General features: G+C 50.0%; 1 protein-coding gene across 7 annotated transcripts in view; it reads right to left on the bottom strand.

Moving 5' to 3' along the window:
- Positions 1-2152: 2152 nt before the first annotated feature.
- NLRP1 (NLR family pyrin domain containing 1) overlaps positions 2153-17272 on the bottom strand; it is a 30906-nt gene continuing 15786 nt past the window's right edge. For 4 of the 7 annotated variants that reach the window (XM_043477281.1, XM_043477290.1, XM_043477278.1 and 1 more), the window contains 9 exons: positions 15991-16080; positions 13464-13552; positions 12742-12904; positions 11532-11755; positions 8492-8754; positions 7609-7734; positions 6704-6845; positions 3786-3830; positions 2153-3381 (listed from right to left, as the gene is read on the bottom strand). In XM_043477281.1, coding sequence (XP_043333216.1) covers positions 3065-3381; positions 3786-3830; positions 6704-6845; positions 7609-7734; positions 8492-8754; positions 11532-11755; positions 12742-12904; positions 13464-13552; positions 15991-16080 — 1459 coding nt within the window. In that variant the 3' untranslated portion in view covers positions 2153-3064. Of the gene's footprint in view, positions 3382-3785; positions 3831-6703; positions 6846-7550; positions 7735-8491; positions 8755-11531; positions 11756-12741; positions 12905-13463; positions 13553-15990; positions 16081-17272 lie in introns of those variants that run through there. The other 3 variants (XM_043477287.1, XM_043477285.1, XR_006270997.1) reach the window with 3 other exon arrangements.

A 17272-nucleotide genomic window follows, 5' to 3' on the forward strand; every position in this document is an offset into this window, starting at 1 on the left:
TGCTAACAGGATTGTTGCTGAAGGCAGGCCAGAGTGATCAGGTATCATGTGGAGGATGAGGAATTTAATCAGGTATCAAGGGTGGGCGATTCTGGATAAACTAAATTAGTAGGGTTCTAACTAAAACCAAACAATGCAAAAAACGACACGGAATTCCAAGAGTCAAGGCCCAGTTGGGAAGAGGATTCAGAAGAGCCTCAGTAAAGTTCGGTCCAGGAGAGATTTTGTCAGTGGGTACACAAACATATATATGATTACAGAGATAGGGCTTCCCAGGTGGCTCAGTGGTAAAGAATCCGCCTGCCGATGCAGGAGATGCAGGATGTGTGGGTTCATCCCCTGGGTTGGGAAGATCCCCTGGAGCAGGAAATGACAACCCACTCCAGTATTCTGGCCTGGGAAATCCCGTGGACAGAGGAGCTAGGTGGGCTACAGTCCATGGGGTCTGTGTCCCCATGGGGTCCAAAAGGGTTGGACACAACTCTGCGACTAAACGACAAACAGCAGAGAAAGAAAAAAGGTGCGAAAGGAGATACGGAAGACTGTTATCAGAATTTCTGCATTTCTAGGGCACAAAGCAGTAGCAGTACTACCAACAGCAAGGATGTCTGTGGGCAAAGGTCTGACTCAGATGTCACCTCCTCAGGAAAGTCCTTCATGAATGTCACTTCCTCAGAAAAGTCCTTTCTCCCTGAGCATTCCAAAGTTGTATGCTGTTCCCTCACCCCCAGCTATCACCCTCTCCAATTTTTGTTTTCTTAAAAGTACCTCACAGTATGTGAAATTATCTTCTAAATGAATTTATTTATCTCATTTTTGGCTGTGCTGGGTCTTCCTTGCTATTCTCAGGCTTTCTGTAGTTACAGCAAGCAGGGGCTACTCTCTAGCTGCAGTGCACTGGCTTTTCACCGAGGTGGCTTCTCTTGTTGTGGAGAACAGGTTCTAGGCATAGGGGCTTCAGGAGCTGGGGCCTGCAGGCTTAGTTGCTCCGAGGCATGTGGAATCTTCTGCAAACAATGACTGAACCTGGATCCCCTGTATTAGCAGGCGGACTCTTATCCACTCTACCACCAGGGAAGTCCAAAATGGATTTATGATTTCTATTAATATTTCCTTACCACTGGAATATAAACTGCTCACCTAGAACATCCTCAGGCACAATGAAGCTAAGGTTTGTTGACTGACAGTTGTTCACTGAATCAGTAGCTGTGGACTCACCTTACGCATCAGTCCATGCCATCTTCAACCATTTCAGGCAAGTATCATTATCCCCCTTTAACAGACCCAACAACTGAAGTTCACAGCGGTTTCGACTTTTCCAGGACCACATCTAGTGGGTGAAGGCAGGATTTGGTTCCCAGCTCACTGCCTTTCCCTCAGTACCCCAACTGTTGGCAATTAGGATTCGGATCCAAAGTAGTCAAGCATCTTTTCCCCCAGTTCTGGACCTACCTTTGTTTCTGGCCATTCTCCTCCCCCAAGACCCGCCCCACTTTTCAGTTGGCTGCCATGAAGATGGCTCCCGATTTGGGAATAGATTACTGGGCCTCCGGAAACGAGACTGCAATGGACTGGAAGGGAGGGAAGTGAGTAGGGGAACCCCGCGGGAGAGGGCAGAGCAGGCAGACCCTTCCTCGCGCACCCTTACCCTGACCTCCACCTCCTCTCTCTGCGGTCCCGGGTCTTGGCCCGGAGTGCACCTAGGCTTTTCCCTCACTTAGTCTGCAGAGGTCTCGGGGTTGCCACCCTCCTAGCTAGGGAGAAAACTCAGCTGGATGCACCCTCAGGAGGCCTCTCGCCAGAGGCCTGAGCTTCTCAAAGAGCTTGTGGGAAGACCGGGCAGCCTGGGCACCTTTGGGTATCCGAGGGCCACCCTATCCCCAGCTGTGGTCTCTGCTTCCTCTCGATCATTCTGGAACTCATGCACACTTCAGCTTTCCGAGGCATTGGGGCCAGTTGGGAGAGGAAAGAAAGGGCAGATGGGTGTGAGTGAAAATAGAGGGTTTGTGTTTTGGGGTGTTTGATACTCTGTCATCTCGTGGTTTGGGGGAACGGTGTGTGTAGATATGTGTGTGCACCCGCCTGTCTGACCTTTGTTATCTGTTCTCCCTGTAGAAAGGAACAATCCATGACTGCTGCTATCAACCAGAAATTTTGGTTTGCACCGCGACATTTCCCCTGACTTTATTTGGGAGTTGTTACCGAGTCACTTTATGCGCTCAACTATTTTGTGATTTGGGGAACATCTCTGCATTATCCCAGGAGTTTGCTCATCTGTGTGGAACAGGATGTCCCGGGAGTGGGACCGCAGCCCTCCAGCCGCTGTATTTGAGGAGGGGTTGCCTTGGAACCCTGGGGGTAAACCTCCCTCTTCATGTCCCCTTTGATGGTTGGGCCTGGGGTTGTGGGTTTGGGAGAGCCTGGAAAGTAGAGACACCCTTGGTCGCGCCTTCTGCATGTAGGAGCCTCTGCGTCCCTTTTTGTTCTTGGCCTGTCTACAGGTTGGTGGGTGGGCTCGAGTTCCCCTGGGAATGAACCCGAGGAGGGCCCTGAGGGGAACGTGGGTGCCCCAGCCCTGGCTGGACAAGTGAAAAACCAGTCTGTTTTTGTTCCTGTTCACGAGCCATTCAAAACCCCCAAGGTGTCCATTTCCATTGTCTATCTCCAGCCAGAGCCCCCAGTCCCACGTTCTCTCTGCTCCTCTTTGCGTCTGCATAGCACAGGGAGGACTCTGGGCTTGGCTGCTGTGGCCAACGGACCAGGCTCTTGGGCGAGGCTGCTACAAGGTCTGCAGAACTCCTGCCGGCTCCAGGTGGACATTTTCTGAGATGCTGTCGTTTCACCTGGACAGCTGGCCCGTGAAAGCCAAGGGAGGCCGTCTGGGTTCCTGTGTGGCTTTCCTGGGCAGGGCAAGGTAATGCCCAGCAAAGCCATCATCATCAAAGTTTTCTTTAGGCCTAGAAGGCAACTCAGATGGTAACTTGTTTCCCGATGAACAACAGGCCCAGGTGCTCTCAGGCAGAGCGGGGACTCACAGCAGGTGTTCAGACAGCAGCCCAGCTTGTCAGGAGCCCGGCCTGGTCTCTTCACTGCCCCACTTCTCCCAGAGTTCCATGATTAGGTGAGGATGGGTCTCCTTCAGGGCTTGGTAGAGACGATCTTTGCAGGCCCAGTCCCAGGATCGGCTGAAGCCAAACAGCTTCCGCATCTGGCCTGGTGCGGTGGCCTCTGCCCGCACCCCCTCATACTGTTCTTCGCTCAGCACCTGTCCATGCAGCTTGTCCAGGACAGGGTCCACGGATGTCACTCGAGCCACCAGCTGCTCCCGATATCGGTCCACAAAGTGCCTTAACCTCAGGGCAGCTGGGGAGCCAGGTGAGGCTGGAAACGAACAAAGAAGGGCTCGTACCACCGCCCCTTCCTCTGACCCTCCATCTCTACTTCTGTTCGCTCAGCTCATCTGCATCCCTGGCTTCCTTCTGCCCTGTAAAGGCATTTGACCACCAGAAAGCCACTTTTGCCCTCCCTCTCATCAGCACCTGCCCATTCTGCTTGAGCTTGGAGTGGGGCTCTTGGTGGAGGCATCTGAGGTGGTTTGGTGGGAGGTGCCAGGGCTCCCATGGGCAAGAGTAAGGGGCATGGGGCACACAGCACTCTCCAGGGCCTGACTGCTTGTGAGATTTGCAATGAGAGTCTTTCCTTCCCCTCTTCCCAAATCTCCAGGACCTGAAAGTACACCCCAGAATTGCCACTGGCTCATGTGGTCTCTAACACCTGTTACTGACCTCTGAGGCCTGGAGGGGCCAGAGTAACTGCCCGTCTGAGATCTCCTGGAGGGAAACAGAGATGAAGAAGCATCTGTAACAGTGCTGGTTATTTACACACGCGATACTCCTCTAAACTCGTACCTACTTCTGAGATTCTCTCATTCTGAGAACAAGCTATGGATAAATTCTGATAGAATCTGGAGTAAGGGCTGGAAGGGCCTTTAGAGATTATCCAGGTGAATCCCTTCCTTATGCATATGGGGAAACTGAGGCCCAGAAGCCATGATTAGACAGAGGGTGGGAGAGAGATAGGAGGCATCCAAGTGAACAATAGCAGTTTCTCTCAGCATCCCAGACATGGTTTATCCAGTGTTGTCCTGAAGGGAACCCTGGTAGAGAACTAACCAGGGTTTAGATAGCTTAAACTATCTAAGATGTCCTTAAATAGTTTAAGGACGTCTTAAACTTCTGAACAGACATCTATCTCCTTGCCCATGTTTGGCCTCCTAGATTCACACAGATGAAATCTGTTCTGAATTTTGATGTCAGAAGATCAAGGGATTTCCCTGGTGGTCCAGTGGCTAGGACTGTGTGCTCCCAATACAGAGGGCCTGGGTTCAATCCCTGGTTGGGGAAGTAGATCCCACCTGCCGCAACTAAGAGTTCATGTGCCACAACTAAAAATTTGCAATGCTGCAACTAAGACTGGCCCAGCCAAATAAATAACTTAAAAAAAAAAAAAGGGAATCAAGAAAACCTTAGCACTTGGGAGCAGTGTGATAATTTCAATAGCAAAACAACAGAAATGACTCAAGGGGCTTAGACAGTTACTTGCATAAGGCGAGAAAGGGGCTGTTTACAACAGCTCATGTGGACAAGACCTGAGAGTCTGAGCAGACTCAGGTTCACTGTGACCTGATGGCGTGTGGAGGTGGGCACAAGATAGGGGAGCTCCAGCTGTGGCTTCAGGAGCATTGGGTTCATTTGGAGGGTGGAGGAGGGTATTCCACATCCCCCCAAAGACTGGAAACTCAGGGAGTCCATCCTGGCTCATCTGTAAATGGCAACGTCTACCAGGAAGGTGTCTGAATGGCAAAGAATTTAAAAACCAAAATACAAGAGGAATGATGGAAGTAGAGATATTTAACTTGCATAAGAGGAGACTTAGGGGAGGCCTTGATCCCAGTCTTCAAGTATCTCTTCTTGAAGAGATACTCTTCTTGATACTTTCTCCTGGGCTCTCCCAGGAGAAACAGATTAGAAATAGAAATAGATCTGTCAGCTCCAAGGGACAGAATCAAGATAGGCAAGGAAGTTGGCTTAATACAAGGAAGAAGAATAATATTGCTACTATTTACTAGGGACCACTGGGCTTTACTATTTCCAGCTCAGATGGTAAAGAATCCACCTGCAAATGCAGGAGACCCAGGTTCGACCCCAGGGTTGGGAAGATCCCCTGGAGAAGGGAATGGATACCCACTCCAGTATTCTTGCCTGAAGAATTCCATGAACAGAGGAGTCTGGCGGGCTACAGTCCATGGAGTCGCAAAGAGTTGGACACGACTGACTGACCAACACTTTCACTTTTTACTAGGAACCACAGCACGAGACATGAACATATCTCATTTTATTTAATCTTTCCAACAATTCCACAGGTTAGGCATTGTGATCCTCACTTTACAGATGAGGAACCCAAGTTCAAATGAATTAGGTAATGTTCTTAAGATGACCCAGCAAGTAAGAGCCCTAGCTGGGGCTGGTGAGTTCTCCACCTGTGTCTGCACCCAAGCTGGGACCAAGTAAAGTCCATTCTCTTTCTACCACACTGTGATGCCTGTGCAGCTCAGGATGGAATGTGACCAAGAACCAACAAAGGCTGGTTGTCCTAGGAAGGACTGTCCAGGAGATTTTGTTTCTTGGGGGTGCTGGTGTTGGATTAAGAGATTGTAAAATTTCTTCCATTCCTGAGAGTTCAATATTTGGATTTCCTTTTGCCTGCCTTGACAATAACTGAATGATCCGGGTTAGAGTATCTGATATTGCCAGAACTGGCCTAATCCACACAACCATACAACCATCTGGCATCTAGTTCTTACTCTTTTTTTTTTTTGACCGCATGGCATGTGGGATCTTAGTTCCTAAACCAGGGATTGAACTTGTGCCCCCTGCAGTGGAAGTTTGGAGTCTTAACTACTGGGCCACTAGGGAGTCCCTTAGTTCTTCCTCTTTCATCTACCTTCCAATCTTTCTTGAGAAACTGCCAAAAACCTTGTGGGTATCAAAGTCTATTCAAGGGCAGAGTGGACACACATGGCGCAAGAGAAGGCAAGCACAGGGCTTACAGTCAGGTTAACCTGAGTTCCGAAGAATTGATGCTTTTGGACTGGAGTGTTGGAGAAGACTCTTGAGAGTCCCTTGGACTGCAAGATCTAACAGTCAATCCTAAAGGAAATTGGTCCTGAATATTCATTGGAAGGACTGATGCTGAAGCAGAAGCTCCAATACTTTGGCCACCTGATGTGAAGTACTGACTCATTGGAAAAGACCCTGACGCTGGGAAAGATTGAAGGCAGGAGGAGGGGACAACAGAGGATAAGATGGTTGGATGGCATCACCGACTCGATGGACATGAGTATGAGCAAGCTCCGGGAGTTGGTGATGGACAGGGAAGCCTGGCATGCTGCAGTCCATGGGACTGCAAAGAGTTGGGCGTGACTGAGCGACTGAACTGAACTGGACTGAACCTGAGTTCCAGTTCTCCTCTTATCAGTTGTTGTCACTAGGAAAAGGTGCAGAACTCCCCTGGATTATTTCTTTTCATCAGCAAGTTGTGATAATACAAACTCCCTTTCACACACACACACACACACACACACACACACACATTCTTTGACTTTCTCTCGTTCCACCTCTGTGCTCCCTGGACTTGACTTTACCTGGCTTCACCAAGGCTTCCCACACCACAGTCTCATCTTTCTTGCTTCTTATTTGCAACCTGATCCCTGACCTCAAATGGCGAACGTAGAACTCAGAGAACAGCTGAGATTCTTGAGGACTCCGATAGCAGAGCTCCAATTCCTGTAGAGAGAGAGAGAATCACTGCATGAGAAGCCACCTCGCAGCTTGCCAGTAAGGTCTTTCCCCACCTGACACCTCACTTGGCCCTGCTCCACTCTGACCATCTCCTGGACTGAAGTCAATCTTTAGACCCTGCTTTTTTCTTTCTTTTTTAAATCTTTGTTTATTTTTGGCTGCACTGGGTCTTTGTTGTTGCCCAAAGGCTTTCTATAGTTGTGGAGAGTGGGGGCTAGTTCCCTGACTAGGGATTGAACCTGGGCCCCCAGCACTGGGAGTGTGGAGTCTTTTTTTGGTTGGGGGGAGTGGGGGAGTATGGAGTCTTAACCACTAGACTGCCAGGGAAGTCCTTGGTGGCTTTAATTGGAGGTCATTGTCACTCTATAGCCCAACTCTTCCCAGTGTTGTCCCCATCCTGAATGTGACCCTCCCCAGCTTCCTGTCTCCTACCCTTTGAAGCATTCCTGCTCACCCTAAATCTCACTTGTTTTCTGTGCTGTGCTTAGCCACTCAGTGGTGTCCAACTCTGTGACCCCATGAACTGTAGCACACCAGTTCCTCTGTCCATGGGGATTCTCCAGGAATCAAACTGGGGTCTCCTGCATGGCAGGCAAATTCTTTACCAGCTGAGCTACCAGGGAAGCCCCACTTGCTGTTTGCCCAACCCCAGTTCACCGGGTCCCTGGGAAAGCTCTGAGACCCACTCACGGCTATTTCCAAGCAAGACCTCTGACCGCAGCGATGGCTGACCGCCTGGGCTGCTCACCTGCGGCAGTATTTCCAGCTTCTCTGAACCAGACACAATGTAGCGGGAGCCCACGTAGAGCGGGGTCAGTGGGGGTGGCTTGTGAATTCGTACAAACTGAAACTTCTTTTCTTCATCATCTATGGCCTGAGGAGTACAGAACAAGGATCAAAGCAGCAGATATGTCTGGCCCCTGACTCAGATTCTGCCTACAGAACCCGTCTGAACAAAGTGAGATGATGTTTCTGTGTGTGTGTGTGGGTGATGGGGGCTGTACCCCTCTGCTGGCTTCCCACCCCCCACCCATGCTTGGCCTCTGCTGTGCTCAGGGTGGGAATTGGCGATGTTGGAGAAGACATGGTAACAGGGGAAAAGAGACAGTTCTGAGCTCCAATACTTTGGCTACCTGATGCGAAGAGCCAACTTATTGGAAAAGACCCTGATGCTGGGAAAGATTAAGGACAGGAGGAGAAGAGGATGACAGAGGATGAGATGGTTGGATGCCATCATCAATGCAGTGGACATGAGTTTGAGCAAACTCTGGGAGATGGTGAAGGACAGGAAAGCCTGCAGTCCATGCTGTAGTCCAGGGCATCACAAAGAGTTGGACATGACTTAGTGACCAAACAACAACAAGAAGCATGGAAACCACCCATTCTTTTGACTCCTGGGAAGAGGCTTGTCCTGAGATGAGTGATGCTGTGGCAAAGTCAGCTGGAGGAGACCTTGGGGGGCCAGACTAGTCCATGGCTGGGCAGGAGCAGGCCTATTTACCGACTTCAAGGTTCCTGTTTATAAGCGGCCCGTCCCAATTCCCAGCTGACCCATCTAGGGGACTCTTTGGATGTGTTTCCTGTTTGTTGTCAAGCCCACCCTGGCCCAACTTTCTGGCTCTTATTTCCACCTTCTGAATGGAGCAATCGCTGGGGATCAGGTAGAGGTGGAAGGTAACTTCTTCAGGCTGGAGGTAATGGTAGAGCAGCACAGTGGAGGTGATGGGAATGAAGCGCAGGGCAGTGTGGACCATCCTCAGTAGAACTCCCATGGGCGAGAAGCTGGGGTTTTCCAGGGTGGCGTAACATGGTGTCACCCTGGCTGGCTTCTCCAGGAGCATCCCCTCCTCTTTGAAGTGGGCCACTTGAAATTGGGAGATGTCCACATCGTTCCCTGTCAAGGGACGGATATGAGAGGCAAGGACTTAGTACCTCACTGAATCAGACTTGGCTGGGGGAGTGACGTCCTTGAGTGTAGGCTCGGTGGTCTTCCTAGGGAAGCCATCATGCATAGGCCTGCCACCTTTGGGGGCTTCAGGCAATACTGTCTCTAGGGTGGGAGCACCACGGAAACTCCCTTTAGCCAAACCCATACAGAGGATCAGCCCCTGACCCAGGAGTTGGGAAAGCTATGGACCCTGTGGTTACTGGCTGGTGTGGATTCTCTAACCATGAGGGCCACTGAGTGATGTGGGTGGGTTTGACTCCAGGCAGAGGGAGGACGAGGAGGAGGAAGGGACAGTGAGGAAATGGAGCTGCCAAGGGTAGTATACACTTGTCCAGTGTTTGGCCACCCACCATTCATATTCTTCTTTTAGGGAAGACCCCTTCCCCACCAGTGTGGGGGGTCTCAGCAGGAGACAAGCGGGGCCTCCCAACCTGAAAGCTGCCATCCCCTGGTGGCTATGATGCAGGCATGTGACCAAAACTTGAGTAAGTGAATGCTCCTTACCAGGACCTGGATCTAGAGAGAATGAAGAAAGATTCTTCTGGCAGTAGCAGTGGGTCGAGTCCAGTGGCCACCATGGCAGGAGGGTCCTGCAATGGCTATGCCTGCAGCACAGGTCCCTGCCTAGTTTTGTTGGTTCTCAGCATCCTTGCACACTGCCTTTTTTTTTTTTAAATATTGCCTAATCTTCTGTGAAGTCTACAAGTTACTCAGGAATCTTTTTATATATTCCTTTCCTGCCTAAATCAGCCAGAGTTAGTTTGCAGTCAAGAAATCTGACAAGGTATGGACACTGATGAGTTTGAGATGAAGAGACAGCTTGAGAGATGAAGGCTGGTAGCAGGAGAGGCACAGGCTTAGAAATCAGGAGTCCTGGTTCCATCTCTGTGTTGTTTGGAAACTGCAGCAATGCAGTGGTTTCTGGGTAGCAGAGGGACATCCAGAAAGCCAGGCAAGGCCTTTAGGCTGATGGGCACCAGTCAGAACATTGCTGACTGATTTTAATCCCAGAAAAGGCCCCCAGAGAGCACATTCATTGCTTTTTTGGGTGTGAAAATAATATCACTGTGGTATACACCATCTGACAAAATGCTGAAGAATTCACTAAATACAACTATAATTACCATCTTTCTCTTTTCCACTAGTCTTTCTTTGAAGCAACACCTTTTCATGTTTCTGTCATAGCCCATGGATTTTTTTCAATTTCTCATCATTGTGTGTCTTCCTGTTAGTGTCATGGTGAGTATCCCTGCCTGTTATGTGGGAGACTGGGGTTCAATTACCCAGTGGGGAGACTAGAGTACTACCTTTTGGGCCTGTTTGGTGGCTCAGATGATAAAGAATCTGCCTGCAACATGGGAGACCTAGGTTGGGAAGATCCCCTGCAGGAGGGCATGGTAACCCACTCCAGTATTCTTGCCTGGAGAATCCCCATGGACAGAAAAGGCTGGTAGGCTACAGTCCATGGGGTCGCAAAGAGTCAGACACGACTGAGCGACTAAGTACAGCACAGCACAGAGAAGTCACATCTTTCAGTGATCATAGAAATTTCCTGGCAATTCTCTCTGAATATTTCATCTTCTCCATTCTCTCTGCCATATCCACTGGAATTCTGATTAGGTGTATTCTAGGCCTTCTCATAGTATCCTATCCTCCATGTCACTTAATTTTTTTTTTTAATGTTTTCCTATTTTCTTTAATTAGCTTGTTTCCAAATTTGATTTATATCATTTTTAATGATTTATTGCTTTTTGCTTATTTTTTCCCAGGGTGATTTCTATAAGTATATGGTGGTTTAGTCACTAAGTCGTGTTGAATTCTTGGGACCCCATGGACTGTAACGCAACCAGAATACTGGAGTGGGTTGTCATTTCCTTCTCCAGGGGATCTTTCCAACCCAGGAATCAAATTGGGACTTCTGCATTGCGGGCAGATTCTTTACCAACTGAGCTATGAGGGAAGCCCCATAAGTATATGAAACGCATTTATTTTGTGTTTTGTTTCTGATTACACAAAATGTGTGGAGTCTTTATGGGGTTGATTCTTATTATTTTCTTATTTTTAAGTTATTTTAATTAATTAATGTATTCATTTAACGGGACCAGTTCTGCTACCTGTGTTTCTTCTGGTTCTCGTTTGTGATGCCTTGTTTACCGTTTGTAATTTTTGACTGTGAGATTATTTTTTTATAATGTTTTATTTTCAGAATAATTGATATCCTCTCCTTATTGTATTTATTTATGACTTTCCCTGGGTCTTTATCACTGCACACAGGCTAGTTGCAGCAAGTGGGGACCTCTCTGCTTGCAGAGCATGGATTCTAGAGCACAGGTGCAATAGTTGTGGCTCACGGGCTTAGTTGCTCCGCGGAAAGTGGGATCTTCCTGGACCAGGGATCGAACCCATGTCTCCTATATTGGCAGGTGGATTCTTACCCACCGTACCACCAGGGAAGCTCAATGTTAGCTTGTATTGTACTTTCTATTTAGGGAAGCTTTTAAGTAATTCAGGCAAAAATTATTATGAGTCTAGGGACAAAAGTGCTTCAAAAAAGATATGCCCAGAGCACCATGGAATGAGAGAAAAGCTGTCTCCATTTCTGTTAATCCTTTCTCAGTCTCTCTAAGGAAGCCCTGAGTCCCCCTCAGGACATCTCCTCTAAAGCCCTTTTCAGGCCCATTCTTACCACCGTCACCTTGCTTCCGCCTCTCCCTCCTGCTTACCTTGGAAGGCCACAAAGTGAGGGAGGAACACCACTGCCACAGCGCCTGGTTCAGCCTTGATGTCAAACAGAGGCCCTGCAATCAGCCAGCTGTGCTGTGGGAAATTCCTGTTCAGGAACTGGTCCCAGGCACAGAATTCAATTTCAATGGTTGCTGGCCCTCTCACCTCAAAGCGGAGACCTGTGTTGGGCCAGTGGTAGAAGCCAGCCACGGGCAAGTGAACTCTGCAAAAAATGGGGAGAAGTGGACACTGGATTACTGTACGCAGACTCACTGAGCACCTACTGGGTGCCAGGCCCTGTGCTGGGCACTATGGATCCTATAGAGTGGCTATAAGCCCAGACATTGACGTCAGATGGATTTGAATTTGAATCCTGGCTCCCCTGGGCTTCCTGGGTAGTGCTAGTGGTAAGGAACCTGCCTGCCAATGTAGGAGACGCAAGATGTGAGATTAAAGCAGCATAAAAAGTCAAATACAACAAGTGGTCTGTCTTTGGATCATGATTAGAACAAATCATCTGCAAAGACACACTTTATACAATTGAACATATTTGAATAAGGATTGGGTATTGGACGATATGAAAGGCTTAATTGTAAACTTCTTGACATGTGAAAAATGACATTGTGGTTATGGAAGAAAAGGTCTTTGAACTTTTTGAAAGGTATCACAAAATATTTAAGGCTTAAAGCACCCATTTCTTTGGACTTAAAAATACTGCAAAAAAAGGGGCGGAAAGTGGATAGTTGAAACAAAGTTGGTAAAATGAAGGTTGAAGCTGAATAGTGGGTACATGGAAGTTCCCTGGACTCCACTTGTGTGTCTATTTAAAATTTTTCATAACAAAATCTCTTTTTCCAGGGACTTGCCTGGTAGTCCATTGGCTAGGACCCTGAACTCCCAATGCAGGGGGCCTGGGTTCAATCCCTGGTCAGGGAACTAGATCCCACATGCTGCAATTAAGACCTGGCACAACCAAAAATAAATAAATACAAATAAATATTTTAAAAAATCCCAACCAATGTTCTTCCTCTCCCATCCAAACCCCTTCTTTTTTCATAATAAAATACCAACCAACATCTCAGTCCTGTCTTTCTTTGCATGGTGGTGTGGTGAAGGGGGATACAATGGACCATGATTGGGGTGCAGACTGTCTGTGGGGACCCAGCATGGGGATGGAGGGGGTGGGACAGGACAGGCCCCCTCACTTACCGGTACAGGCTCCTTTCTTTGTCAACCGCCTCAGTAGCCACAGGCCCTGTGGGGCCCCAGAGGTCATCCTCGGTCCCCAGAGACTCCATGTGCCCGTCCCCCGGAGGGGCAGGAGAAGACAGACAGAAGGGTCTCACCTGTGCTGCTTGAGGAGAGCTGCCCTCTAGAACAGACGGGGCAGTGGCCAGCTTTAGGTTCTCCTGCCTGGCTGCCCCCGGCCCGCTAGGCTAGACCACAGAGGGACCCTTCCCAAGGCCAGTCTGCTGCTGTCCAAGGGGGCTCAACCCTGCTTCCTCCCCTTGCCCAAACCCTCCTCCCTTCCCTCTCTCACTTCCCAGAATTATTGCTCTTCGCAGCACTCCCTGGGTGGTCAGCTTTTGAGGGGAACATGGCTCCAAAGACAGACAGGCAGAGATGGAGAGGGGATTCCAGGCCTTAGAATCCCAGAGTGGGCCTTAAGAGACTGGGCTCTGGTTCAGAGTATGAGTCATGCTGTAGATATTTAGGAGAGGGACAGTCCAGCCCCCTGAGGCTGGAAGAGAGGGAAGCAGAAATCCTGCAAGGTTCAGGGAGTGGAAGATCTTTCATGGAGTCTCCCCTAGGTGTCTCTGTCCCACTCCAAAGGCAGGAGGATGGAGGAATGACCTTTCACAGCTGCCATAACCCCCTCCACCCCTGCAAGCCCACATCATGATGCTCCCAGCCTGGCCCCTTCAAACTACCTGATGCTTGTCTCTGTCGCTTGAGTGAGGACGTATCGCTCATCTCTGCTCCACATGGGACCTCGTGAAGGATCCTCAGACCTGGCTTCCTGGATAGAATTCATTCTCCCTAAGATCGTGGAGGATTCTGGGGGCTGTCTCCACGATATCCCCACTTGAGTTCAACTCATTGGAATTTGAACTCCTGATCCGCATTGGGCTTCTCCTATAGTCCCTGCTTCCATGAATGGCCCCCATCCACCCAGCTGTTTATACAGGAACTGAGGCATCATCCTGACTTCTCCCTTGGCCAGTCTGAGAGCTGATTTATCACCTTGACACAGCCTCCAAAACAGCTCTTTTCTCTCCATCTCCATGGCCTCCACCCTGGTCCCAGGCCCTGACATCTGTGGCTGGAACCACTGCTTCATCTTAAAGGGTTCCCTGTTTTTGCTCTTGACCCTCTGGTCCACTGTCCACTCAGCAGCTGATCTGAAAGTGGGAACCTGGCACAGAACTTTGATGCTGAAGCCCTGAAATGTCTATTGATTTGGGGAGTAAGATCGAAATTCTTAATGCGGCCCAGAAGATGTCAGGTACTGCCTCCCACCCCCAGCCCCACCTGTGCCAGTCTCCCTGCTCCCGTGGCTCTAGATCAGTGTTAAAAATCACCTTAAGCCTTGGGTTAGAACATGGATTCCTGGGCCCACCCCAAGATTCTGACTCAGCAGGTCTGGAGTGGGGCCTTTCTGCCGAGCTCCTTACTGTTGTTTAGTCGCTAAGTCATGTCTGACTCTTTCACGACCCTATGGACTTTAGCCCGCCAGGCCCCTCTGTCCATGGGACTTTCCAGGCAAGAATATGTGGGTGGGTCGTCATTTCCTTCTCCAGGGTATCTTCCTGACCCAGGGATCGAACCAGAGTCTTCTGTATCGGTAGGTGGGTTATTTACTATTGAGCTGCCTGGGAAGCCCTCTGAGCTCCCAGGGAATGTTGATTCTGCTGCTGATTCTGAGGACCACAATTTGAGTAGCTCTGCTCCAGGTCCCTGACCTCCTATTTCTCAAAGAAGCTAAGCTCAGCGCCTCTCCTGAAACGGCAAGTAAAACATGGACCAGCTTAAACTGGTTTTGCCGCCTTTAAATAAGTTAATTGATTAATGCAGCCTTGAGTTATTTAGATAGCAACCCCACGTGCAAGACAGAACCTGTGTCTCCAGTATTCAGAACCCACAATCTTCAGTCTACAGAACTCAAAGGATAGAAATGTTGCCCCAGGAGCCCTTTATGGGGCTAGAAGTCCTTCAAAAAAGGAAGATCTGGCTTCCAGCAGTGTGAGTAGCTTGTTTGGCTTATTTGAAACTAGCCAATCAGCTTCCAAGATTGACATTTCTCTAAACCCCTTAAATGTCGCCCTGAACCCTGGATCGATTTGAGAGCCTTACCTCCTGTGCCCTTGCTAGTGGACCTCGCAATAAAGCTCTTTCTTTTCTCAAAAGCCAGTGCCCTAGTCTTGGCTTCTATGCACTTCGGGCATCTGGCTCTTGTTTGGCAAGCTACACCACCTCTGCCTGGAATCAACCCCTTCTGGGCCCAGCACACCCCTCCCATCCTTCAGAGCTCAGCTCAGCTGCTCTGCATAGAATCTAGTGGGCCCATCAGTGTCCTTAAGAAACCCAGATGTAGTTCTGTGGGCGGAGGTGGGAGGCTGGGGTGGGGGTGGGGAGGGAATAATTTGCACCTGCTGGGCTGAGCTCTTGAAATTTGGGCCCTTGTTCACTGCTGTGTGCCTCACACATCGTGTGAGGGATACAGGGCATGTTCTGACAAGTGGGTCCTCCTTCTAAAGCTAGGAGCCTTTTCCTTTCCTTTTAAGGTGAGGCGCAGCTACTGAGAATCAGGGAACAGTTGCCCTTTGTGGTCACAGGCCGAAATGCACCAAACTGGGAGAACATGGGCGCTGCAGCAGATTCCCTGGGGAGGAAGAGGGACTCTCCCATCTCTGGGGCTCATCCCTCCAGCCTCTCCGGCTGTGTGTATATGTATATTTGCCGGTGAGGGTCGGGGGGAGGTGTCTGGCACGTCCAAGGTTCTCTCTGTCTTTGTCTCCCCCTAGTGGTCATTGCTTTCCAAGTTCCAAATCTCATCCACGCACCCATTCACCTTTTTTTTTTTTTTTTTAAATTTTCTTATTGGAGAAGGCAATGGCAACCCACTCCAGTTTTCTTTCCTGGGAAATCCCATGGAGACAGGAACCTGGCAGGCTACAGTCCATAGGGTCACACAGTGTCGGACACAACTGAAACGACTTGGCACGCACACATTCATCTAATGGAAAGGTTTAAGCAGAGGAGTGGCATAATTCCGTTCGCACTAAACAAATCAATGCCCAAACCTCTCTCTGGCTGCCGTGCATTCTTGGTTTCTTCCCGGCTCTGCCGTGTCTGCCTTCACCCCATGTCTTTCCCCATCTCTTGGTTCTGGACCTGCCCCAAGGACTCAGCTGATCCTGGAACAGCAAGAGTGGGTTCTGAGTCTCCCCACCTTACCATATCCCGGAGACTAGCAGCTGAGGCTTCTCCCTCTCCAGGGCCCTCAGCATCTCGGTCACCTCCTCGCTCAGCTGAGTCTGGTCCAGCCTGCAAGCACAAAGGAAGCCTGGTTCTCCCAGGACCCCTGAGTGATCCCGAGGTCCTTGGGGGCTCAGGATGGTGGAATCTGCCACCTCCCAGAGGAAACTGTTGCAGGTTGGGTTTGCTGGGAATTGGGCTCTGAGATGGAAAGTGGAGTGAGGTTTATTAGGGGGTGTTCTTGGATCAACACCAGGGTGGTGGGGAGAGGGAAACAGGTCTGGGCAGAGAGGAAGAAGCTGGGCTGTGATGCTGTCTCAATGGAGACCTCAGCCAAGGCTACTGGAGGCTCTGAAGTTGGGATGATCCCTCAGAGCTGTCCCAAATTGGGAGGAGGCACTGGGTCTTTATACCCTGACATTGGTCAGGCCTTAGATGCAGGTCACTCCAGGAACGGGATGAGATCTTGGGAGAGGGGGCCCTTGTAGGCAAACGTCATCCCAGTAGCTGGCTGTCAGTAGCATTCCCAGTGGCTTAGGATTACATCCTCATTCCTGGAGAGCATCTGGGCAGTGGCTCACAGCGCCCACCACAGAACACCCATTCCCCACAGCCTGAAGATGACCACCCAGGGGCCAGTCCTGGGATTTCCTGCTCAGAGGCTAGATATTTGCTGGGAAGGTGAGTGCCCTGTTTCCGTTCTCCTGGGCTTGTGTTCTGGGCTGCTTCAGATTTCAGAAAGCTGTTGCTCTTTCTGGGCCCCCGTGCCCTCCTCTGTAACACAGACGGACAGGCTCCTCCACCTGTCGTGAGCCCCAGACAGGACTCACTGTAGAGGGCAGTGCACACCGCACTCATTGCTGTGATCAGAGCTAGTGTGCCCTAGGGAGAAGATGGAGCCCCCCACGTAGACGGTTGTCCCTCCCAGTCCAGTCCCGGGACTCTGGGAGGAAGGAAGCAGAAACCTTCACAGGACCACAAGGCACAGGCTGCTCTGAGGCAACCCAGGTCTGACCAGTGACCAGTGAGCTGGCCACAAATTCAGATGTCCCGGCTGAGGCCAAGCTCTGGAGAGGCCTTGCACTTTGTAGCGGGAAATGCTTGGTGGGGAGGGAGCTGGAGTCCCCCTGATTGTAAACGGTCAGGGTTAGCCTTGGGGGAACCCACTTGCAGAGTGTTTATCTCATTATCTTGCCCCCGACTTCGCCTTTAGGCCTGAGAGTCTAAAGAAGGGAGTCCTGGCTGAAGGTGGCCAGGGCCC

The sequence above is a fragment of the Cervus canadensis genome, chromosome 1 (assembly GCF_019320065.1).
Source record: "Cervus canadensis isolate Bull #8, Minnesota chromosome 1, ASM1932006v1, whole genome shotgun sequence".
In the NCBI taxonomy this organism is placed as follows: Eukaryota; Metazoa; Chordata; class Mammalia; order Artiodactyla; family Cervidae; genus Cervus; species Cervus canadensis.